General features: G+C 53.9%; 1 protein-coding gene across 7 annotated transcripts in view; it reads right to left on the reverse strand.

Annotated features, from left to right (window-relative positions):
• The window catches only part of SMARCA4 (SWI/SNF related BAF chromatin remodeling complex subunit ATPase 4), a 90,193-nt gene that overhangs the window by 13,889 nt on the left and 59,520 nt on the right, over nucleotides 1-16,784 (reverse strand). For 3 of the 7 annotated variants that reach the window (XM_088839008.1, XM_088839009.1, XM_088839007.1), the window contains exons 24-30: nucleotides 15,620-15,786; nucleotides 12,671-12,834; nucleotides 10,357-10,584; nucleotides 9,969-10,067; nucleotides 9,625-9,702; nucleotides 8,837-9,055; nucleotides 4,395-4,657 (exon numbers count right to left, since the gene is read on the reverse strand). In XM_088839008.1, coding sequence (XP_088695134.1) covers nucleotides 4,395-4,657; nucleotides 8,837-9,055; nucleotides 9,625-9,702; nucleotides 9,969-10,067; nucleotides 10,357-10,584; nucleotides 12,671-12,834; nucleotides 15,620-15,786 — 1,218 coding nt within the window. The remainder of the gene's footprint in view (nucleotides 1-4,394; nucleotides 4,658-8,836; nucleotides 9,056-9,624; nucleotides 9,703-9,968; nucleotides 10,068-10,356; nucleotides 10,585-12,670; nucleotides 12,835-15,619; nucleotides 15,787-16,784) is intronic. The other 4 variants (XM_055428877.2, XM_055428876.2, XM_055428873.2 and 1 more) reach the window with 3 other exon arrangements.

Here is a 16,784-nt window from a genome sequence, read left to right on the forward strand (position 1 = left end):
TGCTCCATGTGCGTCTTCCTGTAATGCTGCCAGGAAAGTTGGTGCTGCCTGCAACGCCACAGAAGGATGCTGCTCCCTGTGCCTCTCCCTTCAGCTGGTTCTAACCTGTGTCCTCTCGCTGTGAAAGCATCACCATGAGCACACCAGCTTTCAGAATGTTCTGAGGATCCTTCCAGGGAATCAGAGTCTGAGGATGGACCTGGAGCCCCTGGACTCTGCAGCTGTGGTCAGAAGAGACAGGGTGGGGCCTAATCCTACAGCTGCATGAACCGCACTGTGGTTTTCCCCAGGATTTCAAATTGTCTGCTGAGAACATCAGAAATGTCAACTTGTTTCCACACATATCTCGGAAAGCATTTGCCACGAAGTAGCATTTCAACCAGGATGATATGACAATTTTCCTGCATTTGTGTGCCTCGTCTGATCTCTTCCTGTGCGGCCACCAGCAAACCAGCAAGTGGAAGGCCCAGCTCCAGTCAAGAACCAAACTAATCTTAAAGCTGGATTGCGGGGGGACTTCCTGGAATTGTCTTATTTACTGTCCTTCTTGTAACTGCTTTGCAGTTCCCCCAGCTTAATGAAGAGTTCCCAGTCTAGTATTGGAGAAGGAAATGGCAACCCACTCCAGTGTTCTTGCCTGAAAAATTCCATGAACAGAGGAGCCTGGCGGGCTACAGTCCGTGGGGTTGCACAGAGTCGGACACGACTGAAGCGATTTAGCAGGCATGCCCAATCGAGTGTGGCTGTCTATTCCCGGGGGACATGAGGTTAAACGTCAGCCCCCTGTTCAACTCTCTATGGAGGCACCGCTGTGTGGGTCTAACAGAGCTGGGGGCTCAACTCTGTGATTGCAGCTGGGTTTCTCGGCAGGCTGGATGGCAGAATCCCTAACAGGATCTCTGTGTCCTAAAGACCAGTCTTGACGAGGGTTCCCTGCACCATGCCAGACTGATTTACCACCCGTTTCACACAGGCCCGGAGAATGGCAGTTTGCAGCAGCTGGGGGAGCCACTTTCTCGTGTCCCTATGGCTAAACATGACGCTCAGATGATTTTTCCCTAAGTCACAGGATAACAGAAGGTGGACTGACACCTGACGTATTTTGTCTTTAGTTTGAAAATATCCAAGATTGTCAATAAGATGCTGGTTCCAAGTGTCTATTGATTTGTTCGGCTGCACCAGGTCTTAGTTGCCCCAGGCGGGGTCTTTAGTTGTGGGACCTAGTTCTCTGACCAGGCATGGAACCGGGGCCCCTGCACTGGTCCACTTAGCCACTGGACCACCAGGGAAGCCCTGTTGTTTCTTTTTAAACTGAGATGTAGCCGCCATGGGGAAGTATATACATCTGAGGTGTTCTCCTGGTGAAGGTTTTCAAGTGCAAACCCAGATTCCCAAGTCCCAGAGGGTCCCGAGTGCCTCTTCCCTGTCAAGTACCCCCCTGGAAGTAACCACTGATCCACATCCATCACCACTGATCAGCTTTTGAACTTCCTGTAACTGGAAGCACACAACCTGTAACTTGTGAGTGTTTGGCTTCTCTCCCTCAACAAAGCATCTGTAAGATTCTTCCAGGGAGCTGACGTTTGGCTGTTTCTGTGGCTGGCAGAATTCGGCTCTTCCATTAGGCCACCGAGGACATGTCCTCCTGGGGGTGGACGCTGGGCTGTTTCCTTTAGGGCAGTTGTGATCAGAGCTGCTGAGAACACACCTGTGCATGTTTTCTGGTGGGCGTGTGCGCCCAGCACTAGTACGGGACTGGCCGTGTCAGAAGTGCAGTCAGTGTGCCCAGATCTGGGAGACAATGCCCAGAGCCCGGTGCGCCCATGAGCAGCCTGTGAGGCCCTGGAGCTCCACGTTCTTGGTGACGCCATTCTGGGGCAGATAAGGGGGCATGTCACTCCTATCCACTTGTACGTTTCCTTGTTGTGATCAGAACACCTTTTCACATGTTGATTGGTCATCAAGGCATCATCTTCTGGGAGGTGTCTGTTCACACCTTTTGCCCATTTTGTTTATTTTAAAGTTTCTGGCTGTGCTGGGTCTTTATTGCTGTGCATGGGCTTTCTCCAGTTGTGGGCTTTCTCTATTCTCTAGTTGGGGTGCTTAGGCTTCTCACTGTGGTGGCTTCTCTTGTTGCAGAGCACGGGCTCGACAGTGCAGGATTGGTAGTTGGAGCACACTGGCTGAGCTGCTCCGTGGCATGTGGGATCTTACCGGACCAGGGATCCAACCCATGTCCCGTGCACTGGCAGGCAGATTCTTGACCACTGGACCATCAGGGAAGCCCCTGCCCATTTTACTTTTATTTATTTATTTACGGTCACTCCATATGGCACACAGAATCTTATAGTTTCCCCACCTGGGATCAAACCTGTGCTCCCTGCATTGGAAGCGAGCGCAAGGTCTTAACCACAGACCATCATGGAAGTCCCTTTTTGCCTGTTTTAAAATCTGATTTTCCTTCCCCAGTCTGTAACAATTTTCACCATCCATTAAGAGGGTGGCTTCTGATGAACAGATGTTTTTAACTTTAGTGAAGTCTCACTTCAGAGTCTTCTATTGCTAGTGGCATTTCTGACCTCCTGAAGAAGTCTAGCCTCCTTCCAGGCCATGAAGATTTTCTCCCATGTTGCTCTTTTCACATTAAAAAAAACCTTTACTGAAATACAGCTCATTTATATCACATTTGTCTATCACCCGTTTAAAATTATACGTGTGTGCAGGGAAGGGAGGGGTCAAGGTTCATCTTCTCTGGATATGCCAGCAATCCACATCATGTTCAGAAAAACCCATCCTTCCCCACTGACCTCCAAGGGTCTTTGTTTTCTCAATTCTAATAAGGTTCTTTTGGAGGAATATTATTAGGAAGAAAACACCAGGGTCTGTCATTTTCACTGGATTTTTGTATATTCCGTATTTTGAATAATCGTTGCTCTACATTTCTTTTTCCTTGTGGAATCTGCCTGAGAGGTGAAGTGTCCAAATGAATTTGATGTTTTGTTCTCAACAATGACACAAATTACAATTTTAGGCCCAGCAGTTGAACTTGAATCTGCCTCTTCTCCACTTCATCCTTTGTTTCTCTTCTAATGACAGAAAACTCTTAGCACAATTTGTATCCTTAATTTGGGTTCTATAACAGTCACTACCGGAGAAGGCAATGGCAAGCCACTCTGGTACTCTTGCCTAGAAAATCCCATGGATGGAGGAGCCTGGTAGGCTGCAGTCCGTGGGGTCGCTAAGGGTCAGACACGACTGAGCGACTTTACTTTCACTTTTCACTTTCACACATTGGAGAAGGAAATGGCAACCCACTCCAGTTTTCTTGCCTGGAGAATCCCAGGGAAGGGGGAGCCTGGTGGACTTCTGTCTATGGGGTCACACAGAGTCGGACACGACTGAAGTGACTTAGCAGCAGCAGCAACAGTCACTACTCACCCCAAAATTCACTAACAGTTTCTCCAAGGGATGCCCCCTGGGCTCACACCTTGACACTATTCCCTCCCACGGAATAATTCTCCCCTACTTTGCTTGTGACTAACTGCTAAGCATTGCTATAAATTCAAGCCTTCCTGCCATGGGGACAGCCTTATCGACCTGGATGCAGCAGGAAGTGAAACAGACATGTGGGGGCTGACGGATGACCCTGGCTGCCCTGGGCACCTGCACACAACCTGCCCTGGGTGGGCAGAACATGCACGCATCTCCTGGGAGGGCTGTGAGAGGGCCATGATTTTCTTATTCTGCTTTTTTCATCTTTTTTTTCCCCTAGCCCACACTACACAGCATGTGGGATCTTAGTTCCCTGACCAGGGATCGAACCCGTGTCCCCTGCAAGGTAGCAAAGAGCCTTAACCACTGGTTAAGTCCCTGTTTTTCTTGCGAGTTCCTGATCCACTCAGGACCCTCACTGAATCAGAAAGCACACAGTCTTCGATGTGGTATCTCTCTGAGGGCAGGGACCCAGGTCTATGTCTTCTCAGCAAGCGGCTGACCTGCGATGGCCCAGGGAGACTACAGCAGGCGGGAAGAGGGCAGCGCGGCTGGGGGCAGGTGTCTATAGGAGACCCGCTGGCTCCCTGCTCCAGCCACAGGAGCCTCCTCACCAAGGTCCATTGGCCATGTGATCGGCCTCCATCTCAGCAGACACCCTGTCCTCCACTCACCGCGCTGTGGGGCCCCTCCTGCAGCACTGGCCCCAGACCTGCCATCCTCAGGGCTCCCCTCAAAGGTCAGCTTCCTGCCCTCTCCTCACGGCTGACACCGTCTTCCCTCTTCCAGGACGTGACCGTCAAGTCCCACGAGGGCAGAGACTGAGATGGAGACCAGCCAGAGCTCGTGGCGTGCCTGCCCTGGAGGCAGTGGGCTCACGGGCCCCCCGGGCCCCCACTTACCTGTCCTTGTACTTGATCACAGCATCCACGATCTTCTTCATCTTCTTGGTGAGGTTGGGCGGGTTGGGGGAGAGCTTCTCCGCAGGTGGCCGGCCGCGCTTCTTCTGCTTCTTGCTCTCGTCGTCCTTGTCGCGGCTGCGGGTGCTGGTGGTTGGGGTGGAGGGGCCGGCGTCACTGTCTCGCTTGCGCTTCCGTGACGATTTCTTCTGCCGGACCTCCTCTTCGATCTCCTCCAGCGTGCCCTCCTCGATGGCCTTCAGGGTCAATAGTGGTAAAAATAGGACAGCCAGCACCGAGGTCGACAAGCAGAGGCCGCGCGCAGACCCGGGGGCCCAGTGGGGGACAGCTCTGCCTCCCCAACCCCGTCCTGCACGGACACACAGTGTCTGTGACAAGTTGAAGAGACACAGTCTCATGGTGCAGAGCCGCGAAGAGTGGGTGCCTGTCAGCCCTCCACCGGGAGGTGACCTGGTCAACACTGTGCCCGAGACCTGCCATGCTGTTAAACAATTGTGCTAAGACCCCCATCCCACAGAATCAAGTGCTTCAAACACTGTCAGGTGTGCAGTTCGATGGTATCAGGAACGTTCCCACAGGTGGACCACCATCCACCTGTCTGCACACAGCCGAGGCGGCAGTGGGATGGAGCCCCAGACCACACTAGGACCCATCGTTTTGCTCACTAAGTTGTCCTAGATACATTTCCTCTCGTTTTTCTGCAACACAATTTTTAATGTCTATTAAGTATTTTCTCACACAGCGGGCCTTAACTGAACTTCTGTTCCTGGGCAATTTAGGTTCTTTCCAACTTGGGTTGGGGTGGGGTGAGGGGGTGGGCTGTTTTTAAGTAATGCCATGATGACCAGACATCTGTCTGTCTTTCAGATAGATTCCTGGAAGTGAAACTGCTGAGTTGAAGGATGTGAACGTGAATGGTCATTTTAAAATAGTTCCGACTGATGAATTCTCAAAGGTAATAACTAACCTGGACACCCAGTGATAGGAAGCCAGGTGTCCAAGGGAGCTTGGAATCAGAAATGGGAGGGGGGCCTGGAGCCAAAAGGAGGGGAGGCACTGGTTACTCATCTCAGTGGCCTGCTCACGGTAGGGGCCAGGCACTGACCACCACTCCCTGAGGAGGGGAGATAGTCACACATCCCCCACCAACACAGTGACAAGTGTGCAGAGTGCCATAGGGAGGGTGAGTGGTGCTCTGAGGGTGCGGCAGCTGATGTGTCCTGGTCGGGGGTGGGAAGTGCTTCCCAGAGTGGGGCACATCAGCAGATCTGAGGGCCGGGGGGCGGTGGGAGGAGGCATCCATGATAAAGGAATTGCACGGGGAGCACAGAGCAGGCAGGAGGGCCTGAGAGTAGGCTGGCCCAGGGGAGGGCATTCAGTGGGCTGAAGCGACTGAGATAAGACCATCCTCTATTAGGGTGGACCAGACTCAAGGAGACAGAAAAGGGCATATAAAGAGACTCTGGGGACATCCATGTGAAGATGGAGGCAAGAGGCTGGAGAGACGAGGCCACAAGCCAAGAAATGCTGGAGCCACCACAAGCTGGAAGAGGCAAAGAAGGAGCCTTGAGACAGAACACAGCCCTGCTGATGCCTAGATTTTGGACTTCCAGACTGTGGAACTGTGAGAAGTTGAAATCCTGTTGTGTTAAAGTCACTGCGTCTGTGATCATTACTACAGGAGGCTCTGGAATCCAATTCTGGAGCTTCTGGTCCTACACCCAAGACATGTGGGTCAGCGCAGCAGGCAAAGAGGCAGGCAGATTCTGAAGGGTCTGTGTACATACAGGGCCACAGTGGCTGCCAGAGAAGCGGTGCCAAGTCCACGTCCACAGACCAAGGAGTGCTGTTTTGGGTAAATCTCTTTTATTAATGCAAATTTTACTTACTAGGAACTACTACTAAAAAAAAGGATGTTATCCAAGGGGAAAGAATAGTCTTTCCAATAATGGTGCTGGGATGACCAGAGGCCACATGCAAAAGCATGGATCTGGACCTTGACCCCATGCCATAGGCAAAAGTTAACTCAGAAAGGATCATGGACCTAAATGTAAGAGCTGAAACGCTGAAAGGCTTGAAAGAAAACACAGGGGTGAATCTCTGTGACCTTCACTTTGGCAATGGACTTACTCTCAGACATGATACCAAGGCCAAAAGAGAAAAACAAATTTGACTTCATCAGAATTTAAATTTTTGTGCTACAGAGGACACCGTCAAGACAGTGAAAAACCAAAACCAAAACCATCCCACAGAACAGGAAAAAAATATTTGCAAATTATATGTCTGATAATAAGCTTTTAAAGAAGATCTACAAATGGCCAACAAGCACATGAAAAGGGGCTTGACACCATGAGCTCCCCTGGAAATGCAATTCAAAACCACAGATACCACTCCACACCCACTAGAATGCCTGGAATCAAAAAGGCAAATAGGACCACCCTGGCAGTCCAGCAGTTAAGACTGAGCTTCAAATGCAAGGGGTGCCGGTTTGATCCCTGGACAGGGAACTAAGATCCTACATGCCGCCTGGCACAGCCAAAGCCAAAAAACAAAAGTTTCCAGTGAGGATGTGGAGAAACCGAAACCCTCTTGTGTTGCTGGTAGGAATGTAAGATGGTTCACCCACTTTGGAAAAGAGTTTTTGTCCCTTCACAGGTTAAACAGAGAAGGACCATTGGCATCCACTCCAGAGAAATCAAAACATGTGTCCACAATATTTGAATACACAAATATTCACAGCGTGTTAGTCATAACAGCCGAAAAACAGAAGCAACCATAATGATGTCTATCCATTGATGACTGGATACACAAATGTTGTACTATACACCCACACAATGGTGTATCATTCAACCATAAAAAGAATGAACTCTTGATGTGTGCGAGAATCTAAATGAACCTGGAAAACATCCTTTTCCTAAGTGAAAGAAGCCTGACATCAAAGGATCATGTATTCCATGATTTTACACATGGAAAATGTCCTGAATAGTCAAAATTTTTGTTGACAAAAGTTATTTAGAGAATTGAAAGGGATGGGAAGATAGCTGGAGAGGAAAGGGTTTCCTTGAGAGGAGAAAGGTCTAGACTTCCTTTGTGGTGACAGTGTCATAACTCTGTGAACATACCAAAATCACTGAACTGTGTATCTTAAGCGGGTGAATTCCGTGGTATGTAAGCTATTCCTCAAAAAGGTAGAGAAAGAAATGTGCATAAATTATTATTATACACAAGTGGGCATTTTTTTTTTTAAACGTATGCATGCGTGCTCAGTCATGTCCCATGCTTTGCAACCCCATGAACTGTAGCCCTCCAGGCTCCTCTGTCCATGGGATTTCCCAGACAAGAATACAGAATTTTCTCCTCCAGGGTATCTTTCCGACCCAGGAATCTAACCTGTGTTGCCTGCATTGCAGAGGGATTCTTTACCACTAAGCCACCTGGGAAGCCCTTTTCAAGGGCACCCACTGCCTTATCAATGCAGGGCTGGCAGAGGTCCCATGGGAGCTGTAAGGTCTATGGCTGGGCTGACGTCAGAGGTTCTGTTCTGCCCCTCAGAGCCCCAAGCTGAGGGCTGGGGACAGGACACCCCAGCTGTCTCATCTGAGTTATGTAGGCTTCTTGACTGGCATGCTCCATCAGCTCCCTCTGGTGCATAGCTCAGTGGGTGAGCTTGCAAATCTCAGGTGTTCTGAGGTCTCAGGAGAGGATCAGGGCCACCCGGTCTCACGGCTGAGGAAGCGCCGCGACCACAGTTAATCAAGGGGAACCTCGGGGTGGGTGATCAGAAGCCTGGGGTGCAGCTGCTCATTCCAGGGTATGACAACCAGCAGGGCATAGCCGGAAGCCGCCACCTGCCTTCTGCAAGTACCGTTTCAGGGACAACAATTTGAGGGTTGGACTCGCAATCGTCACCTCTACACTCAGAGCTCTGGGGTGGGGGTGGGGTCTGATGTGTCACGGTAACCCAGATGCTGACCTCAGTGCTGGGCCCTGGGAGCTGAGGGCCGGGGGGGCAGGCGGCGCACTTGCTCCCTCCTCCCTGCAGCTCCCAGGGATGATGCGCCCAGATCAGGGCCCCTGACCCCATCAGCACTCCCAACGATCTCACAGGGAGATGTGACATCCCTACTCTAGCTCTGGGTCCTCTGGCCAGCCCCTGCCGAGCACCAAGAGTTTCCTTTAACCTGACACAAGAAAGGCCAGCTCCACCCAGCAGTGCATTCTCAGCGGCTCAGAAGCCTCGTGGGTGTGCCTGCCACTGTTTCAACAGGAGGAACTGAGTGAACCTGAGCCCATGCATGAAGGGTTGCTGTCGTTCGTATCGAGAATGGCTAAAGGGCGCTGCCCAGGGTTTGGATGAAGGCCCCTAACCCGGCGGCCAAACCCATGCTGCCTGAGCCCCTCTCACGGCCCTCTCCAGCATGTACCTTGAGCCACTGCTTCTCAGTCAGCGAGTCACTGTAGTCCACCTCCTTGCGGTGACGGGAGCCACGGCCGAACATCTTCTCCTCCTCCTCCTCACAGGTCAGCCGCTCCACCTCAGCATCGTCCTTGATGATCCACGAGGGAAGCTCGTCCTCCTCCATGAGCCGCGGCTTCCGCTTGGGGTTGCGGGCTTCCTCACGTCGGCGGTCCAGGTCCATGCGCTGTGGGGTGTGGGGCCAGGGAAGCGTTAGCACAGGGATGGCCGGCAGGCACACGCGGGGCGCCCTGCCTGGGGACCCAGTTACATGGTAGTCAGACCCTGGCTGGGACTCTGCTGTGGGGCAGAGAGAACCGGTAGGGATGTGGAGGTGACGGACAGCCTCGGTGGGAGGCACAGGCCCGCTGAGGCCAAAGGCGCCCTGGATTCCACACCCAAGAAAGGCGAGGGACATCTGAGACTGAGGCCTGATTCAGCCCTTCGGCCTGGGCCAGTGTGATGCCCCCTAAAAGGGAGAGCCTCAAGGACAACAGGCACCAGCAGGACTGGGTGTGCCCGGGTGCCCTGCCATCCCTATGACACGCTTAGGAGACCTTAGGAGACCCGGGACAAAGAGGGATCAGTTGGGCGTTGTCTGCAGGCCACTCGAAGGGCTGTCCCCGGCTCCAGCAGTGCTGGGGATGCCGATGTCACCAAGACCACTCGGTCTGCTGGGTGTCGGCAGGGAGGGGCATGTGAGCCCCACAGCCCACGGCCCGTGTAGGTGGGAAAGCCAGTGCCCGTGGCACTCACCATGAACAGATCGAACTCCTCCTCGTGCCGGGCTATCATCTGGTTCACCGTCTCGTCGTCAGGCACCTCGTCTTCTTCCTACAAGACGTCACACATTTAGTCCAGCTGCGGGGAGGCCAGGGTGGGCGGTGGCGGCGGCCGGGCTCGGAGGCGAGCGGAGGCGGCCCATGGGAGAGGAGCTGATGGTCCCTGGTCCGGCTGCGGTGGATGGGGACCCACGTGGCAGCGATGAGGCACACACGCACACGCACACGCACGCTCCGTGGGGTCAGGGCCCTCTGCTGGCCGTCTCAGCCGAGAAGCCGAGGATTGAATGGGCGTGGAGACTGAACTACCCCGCTCACCTTTAGAGGTGGCTCCTCCGAGTCGGGATTGACGCCCGCTGGCGGAGGGGCAGTGTGGGCGAAGCTGGCACTGCCGCTGCCCGTGCTGCAGTGTCTGCTCTGTGGACAGATAGAGGACTTCAGTCTCCAGGGCTCTCAATCCGGCGTCTTTCACCAGCAGTTGTTTTTTTTTAATAATAATAATAAAAAAAAAAACCACTTCAAAGAAAAAGCAAGTATACTCATCGTCTTTCCTTTCAGCCCACACTCCCTTTACTCCAAAGGGATGCAAAAAAAAAAAAAGAAAAACAAAAAGTGCAAAAAAAGGTAAAAAAAAAACAAAAACGAAAGCCGCTCATGCGTCCACCACTCACGCTGGGGAGGGGGTAGGGGCCAGTGCTGCGCTCACCTCATCTTGCTCCTCGTGCTCCAGGATGGCCTGCAGGAAGGCGCGCCGCTCATGGCTGGAGGACTTCTGGTCAAACATGCCGGCCTGGATCACCTTCTGGTCCACATTGAGCTTGTACTTGGCTGCGGCCAGGATCTTCTCCTCCACGCTGTTGACCGTGCACAGGCGGAGCACCCGCACCTCGTTCTGCTGCCCGATGCGGTGGGCACGGTCCTGCGCCTGCAGGTCCTGGGGGTGGGGGTGGGGGGAGATGCCGTCAGCCCCAGATGGCTAAAGGGTAGTTGGGACACTGGATGCTGCTGGGAGACACACATGTGCTCACCTGGCCAGCAGCTGCATAGCCAGGAAACTCAGGCACAAGACCTAGAGCCTGCACCAAGGGGACTTCACCCTGAGATCCTGCAAAAGCGTCTCTTTCTACCTTAAGTGGAACTTGGCAGATACTCAGGAAGAAAGTGTGGTTTTAAAAGGCCGCCTGAGGGGTTATATTCCTGAGCAGCTCCCGTCACAGTTGCATAGGGGCCCATCGCTGTGCGACTAGGCCCCCTAGGTGGGGCCGCATCACGCGACAGCACTGTTTATAGAACGACGCCGAAGCTGCACACCACTCCAGGTTGATGCTTGGTTTGACTGGGGGCCCTACTGCTTCCTTGCCAGGCAACCCCGGGCCCAGGTCCCCCCAGTCTAGCCTTGGGAGCAACTGCTAACACCAGCCCCTCTCGTGCCTACTGTGTGCATGAGGAGCCAATGGGCAACGGATGCCCAGTGCCTGGTGTGGAGCAAATGCCGGGAGAGTGGGAGGCGCGGTGCCAACACAATCTGTGTGACCTTGTGAGCCCAGTGCAGAGCCAGGAGGGCGCCTACGGGATCCTGGGTCTGGGGCCGCGTGGAGCTGACCTGGAGATCTGCATCACAGGGCAGCAGAAGCCACACCTGGTGGGACAGGTGTGTCCTGGCCCCACGGCTCGGCCTCCTGATTCAGCCTGCGTGCTTCCTGGCAGGGAAGACCGGCAGCTGATGATACGCCCCTAGCCCTGCCATGTGTCTCATGACCTCCAGTGCCTCCCAGTGTGGAGGAGGGGCTCCACAGATGCCTCTCCCCCAGCTGCCTGAGGACAGGGGGAAGCACAGCCCCACCACCTCTGAGCAAACAGGCCAGTCATGAAGTCCGGGTAGGAACCATTCCAACACAGGCGGATGGCAGTGACCACCCCAGACGTTCGCTGGCATACAGGCTATGGTTCCCATGCTGATAATCAGAGCCACTGGGTGTGGGGAAGGCCTCACTCACACCGTCAACAGGAGTGAAAGCTGGGCAGCCTGGTGGAGGCTACTTTGGCAGCACCAACAAGAACATGACGGGGACAGGCCTGTGGGCCGAGATACCCCACCTCTCGCTCAGCCTGGGCCTGGCCGGTGCTCCGAGAGGGACAAGAGGGCTCCACGAGAGGACAGTGGTCAGGCCAAGAAACAGGAAACCTGGACACCGGCCAACTGGGGTTTGAGTTAAAAGGCCTGGGGCCGCCATACACCAGGAAGGCTGGCCGCTGAGGGTGCGATGGGGAGAGGCTTGGTGCACTTGCATGGAAATGTGAACACACCAGCCGGTGGCAGGAAGAGACACGCGCTGGAACATGCCAGGTTCATGCCAAAGCCAGAGCATCTGTGTGTATAGAGGTAGAAGCTGGCGTGTGCTCAGAGCAGAGTGGGAGTGGCGGGGAAGGGAAAAAATGCACATTTCCATTTGTTACTTTCAGTTACTGGTATTTGCGTTTGAAAGAACTACGGCACAGAGCCCCATGCAGGCGTGCGGACAAGACATCAGAGCCAGCAGTGCATGGAGCACACAATGGAGCCCCAGTGAAGGGGGTCCAGCATGAGAGCTGGGCCAGGACACGGCCAGGGAGGACACCATGGCTAATGGGGAGCTTACTACCAGCCCACAGGACACCGATCGTTTTCCATTTTCTTAGTACATTTATGTGATGCCAGGATTGTTTTTTTTTCCCCCTTCTTTCGGATGGTGCCACGCAGCTTGTGAGAGCTCAGTCCCCAGACCAGGGACTGAACCCAGGCCGTCAGTTGTGGAAGCGTGGACTCCTAACCACTGGACAGCTGGGAAATTTTCAGAAATAAATTTTAAAATAATGGTGGAACATGTATTTTTTCGTAATCAGAGCAAAGAACTAGTTTGGTTTTGAGAAACTGCCCTCTGCACCTCTCTCCAGGTGCTGCCGGGCTCTAGGAAAAGGTCAGGAGGCCACCGGACATTCACACCAGGGGGCACGGTCACTGCCAGGGGTGCCGCTGTTACCTGGTGGGGGTTCCAGTCACTGTCAAATATGATCACAGTGTCAGCCGACTGGAGGTTCAGACCCAGGCCCCCGGCCCGGGTGCTGAGCAGGAAGATGAAGTACTCGGAGCCGGGCTCGTTGAAGGTTTTCAGCAGCATCCCCCGGTCCTCTGCTTTTGTAGTTCCTGCCAGGTGGGTAGACCAGGGTTAGCAGGGCGACCGAGAGAGGAGACACAGAGGGACACCTGCACCAGGGAGCAGAGACCACGCCCACCGCCATCCAACCAATGGCTGTGGACTGCGACTGCCGAGCAACTCAGGTCTAGGGTGACACCACTGACCGAGAGCCTGCCCACCCCAGGAGAAGCAAATGAGCCCCCCGATGTGAACTGGGGCTGCTGCAGGCACCAGACAGGCAGGCACTGACACACAGGGCTGGTACCCAGCAGACACCCAGGCAACAGGCTGACTCCTGAGCACTGCTGTAACCTGCTGTCCGGGGGTGGTGGGAGACGCTGCAGCGGCGCTGTTTCAGTGCACCTCTCCGAACCCAACAGGGGCCTCTGGGTGGACACACGGTGCTGCTATGGTATCAAGTGACTGCTCAGAGGCTGGAGCCTGCCTCCATGCCCCTGTGGTGGGTTTTCTCCATTCACAAAGGGAACCATCGATACAGGCAAGCACATGGGACTGTACAATGGGGATACGTCTCTCTCTGGGCAGGATGGCTCCCCGCTTTGTGAAGCCACAGAGACTCGAATGTGAGGGCCCCAGGCATGATCCTCAGAGGGGCATCTAAGCTCCTTAGGCTCCTATCAACTCAAAGCAGAGACGCCTCTGGTGAAATCAGGTGTCATTTTTGGTGCTGCTTCTAGCGACTCGCCTACACATCAGGATGAACAGCACAGAGGCCCAAGGTCCATGGCGCCTGGGCTGTTCTGGCTCCTAGGAGGGGCTGAGGCCTCAGGCACGGCTGGGCAGGGCCGGGTCAACGGGCTGCTCCGGTACCCCTGGCTGCACCCTCACTCTCAGCACTCTGACAGCAGAAGGTTCCACTCCCCATGTCACGGAGCTCCCCAACCCTTTGCCATTCCTTCTGGGGGGCAGAGAGGGGGGCAGAGAGGCCTGTGGGACCTTAGTTCCCCGACCAGGGACTGAACCCATGCCTCCGGCAGTAGAAACATAGAGTCCTAACCACTGGACCACCAGGAATTTCTTTCCCAGAGTTTCCACCCATGTGGCAGTGACCACATGAAATGCTAGAGATGCAACCGTGGTCCAGCATACGGAAGTCCTCACTTACACAGAGGACTCTTGTCATGGAGAGAAAAAGGGGCTGGGGGGCAAGTGGACATATACTAGGGTGGGTGGGAACATGCTCTCGGCCTGTCCACTAGGGGGCGGTGTCACCATTGTGAAAGCTCAGACCCTACAGAGGCCAGCGCAACGGGCCTTGGCAGGGATGCAGTTTCCAGCCTCAGGACACATGAGCACCTGACCAAAGCTGTGTTTGTAAAAGTTACCCTGGATGGAATTCTAAGAACAGCTGAAAGAAGGCAAAACGGAGATGCAGCAAAGGTTCTGGGCGGAAGTGGGGAGGGCCGATTCCGACAGACAGGTCCACCCAGCAATCACAAGTTAACGGTCTGAAAATCCGCAGTACCGTGAGAGGCACCGAGAAACACACAACAGGGGCAGAGAGGTCTGGGAAGTCCAGCCATGGATGCAGCTGGTACCGAGCTTAGACAAAGTCTTGCAGAAATGTGGTCTATCCCACTCTTCTTAACTGTGTTTAGCCCAGTGGGTGTCAAGTCTCTCTTTTTTCAAATGTTATTTTTTGATGTGAATTAGTTTTTTAAAAGTCCTTACTGAATTTGTTACAGTATCGCTTCTGTTTTATGTTTAGTTTTTGGGGTCCCAACGCACATGGGAATCTTAGCTTCCAACCAAGAATTGAACCTGCACCCGCTGCATTGTAAGGTGAAGTTTTAGCCACTGGACCACCAGGGAAGTTCCCCCAAGTCCATTTTTCTTGAGAGTCCCATTCACTCCCTCATATGGAGAGCAGGGGCTCCCTCTAGGGCCGTCCTGGTCAGCTGACACGTGTTGGATCAGGAGCCCTGCACACTGTCAGCACTGTGCTCAGCCCCACCTCCCCAGGACTTCCTCTGCTGGCAACAAGGAAGAAACCAGGCTTCCGATGGTCACAGGCCAGTGTGGTTCCCAATGGACATGCCCCTATTACCCCTGCAACACCTGGATCCCTCCATCCCGCCCTTTCCTGCTCCTCCCAGCGCTTGTGGTTCCGGCATAGATAGGTCTGATTTCAGCTCCAGAGCCATCAGGGCAGTGGAGAGGGGGCATGTCGCTCACAGCAGTCCAAAGAAAGCTCACCCCAGACCCTTGGGGGAAAAGACAAGCTGCTTCTCTGCTGGGGACACTGTGTCTGCCCAGTGTTGGGGACACCCCAATTTCTGTGGGTGGAAGAAAAGCCTGGAAGGGATGCCTGACGATGAAGCCAAAGTGGAGGACAAGGGAGCCGAGAGCCCCAGAAAAGCTCCTCTAACACCATCTGGGAACCTGGATCCAGCTGTGCCTGAAGCAAGCTTACCCTTAAAGTTCAGTTATGTGAGTCTATTAAGGCTTTTTTCCCTATGCCCACAGGATATGAGTTCCTGTCACGTCCCACTAAAATTAGCCCATGAGATATGCGTTAGACACTGGACCCAGCGTTACGGTGCAAGGACTTTAAACCTCCTATTTGTGAGACCAGCACAGTACTCCCAGGACCTCGCCCCCCAGCCCCACAAGCCTGTGTCACTGAGCACGCCACTGTGTCCACTCCAAACACTAGGCCTGGAGGCTCTGGGCCTTGCCCTGCCTCACGGGAGAGGGCAAGTCCACCAGAAGCTTCGGCAGCAGTGGATAACAAGGCCCTTTCAAACACATCTCTCTCCCCGCCACACTCACCATCGAGCCTGAGGTATTTAAAGCCGCGATATGCAAAATAGTCTTCCATGATGGTCATGAGGGAGGTCATCTGACAGAACAGCAGCACTTTGTGATTGGTGGCCCGCAGTTTGGGAAGAATTCTATCGAGCAGCTCGAATTTCCCTGAGGCTCGGTACAGGTCCAGCCTGGGGAGGGACACAAAGGACGTGAACCACAGTGCCCTGAAGGCGGGCGGAGGATGTGTGTTCCCACCCACCACCTGACCAGTCCTGGGTGGGCTGGCCACCAGGTCCAGGGCCACACGACTGTCTCCCTTGGCAGATGACCCAGCCCCCAAAGTTTCAGCAGAGCCATTCCAATCCAACTAAAATAAACTCAGGCCACCCTAAGCCAAGTGAAAGTGTTAACCGCTCTGCTGCTGCTAAGTCACTTCAGTCGTGTCCAACTCTGTGTGACCCCATAGACGGCAGCCCACCAGGCTCCCCTGTCCCTGGGATTCTCCAGGCAAGAACACTGGAGTGGGTTGCCATTTCCTACTCCAATGTGTAAAAGTGAAAAGTGAAAGTGAAGTCGCTCAGTCGTGTCCAACTCTTAGCGACGCCATGGACTGCAGCCCAGCAGGCTCCTCCGTCCATGAGATTTTCCAGGCAAGAGTACTGGAGTGGGGTGCTATATGTCCAACTCTTTCTGATCCCATGAACTATAACCCACCAGGCTCCTCTGTTCTTGGGATTCTCCAGGCAAGAATACTTGCCATTTCTTTCTCCAGGGGATCTTCCTGACCAGAGATCGAACCTCAGTCTCCTGCATCACAGGCAGATTCTTTACTATCTGAGCCACCAGGGAAGCCTTCCAGGTGAATTACAGAGCAACTAGGATCTTGGTAAGAGTGAGAAGGGCTGAGGGCCACCATGGCTTTGGTCATTCTTGGTTTACAGGTATGGAAACTGAGGCTGGAGGCAGTGTGACATGGCTGCTGGCCTGCCAGGGCCAGGACTCAAGGCCAGGTCTGTGGGACCCCATTATGTAACTTGACACAAAAAAACGACACAGCGAAAGGACCTTTGACTCTTTCACTCAGGGTTCCTGCTCTCAGAAATAGTTTACCGTCCCAGAGAAGTGATGGTGGCTTTAGTGCTGAGAATGTTTTAAGAGTGAAACCTTGAGGCAATATCCGAGCCCG

The sequence above is a fragment of the Moschus berezovskii genome, chromosome 8 (genome assembly GCF_049115385.1).
Source record: "Moschus berezovskii isolate FMDL1 chromosome 8, NW_MosBer_1.0, whole genome shotgun sequence".
In the NCBI taxonomy this organism is placed as follows: Eukaryota; Metazoa; Chordata; class Mammalia; order Artiodactyla; family Moschidae; genus Moschus; species Moschus berezovskii.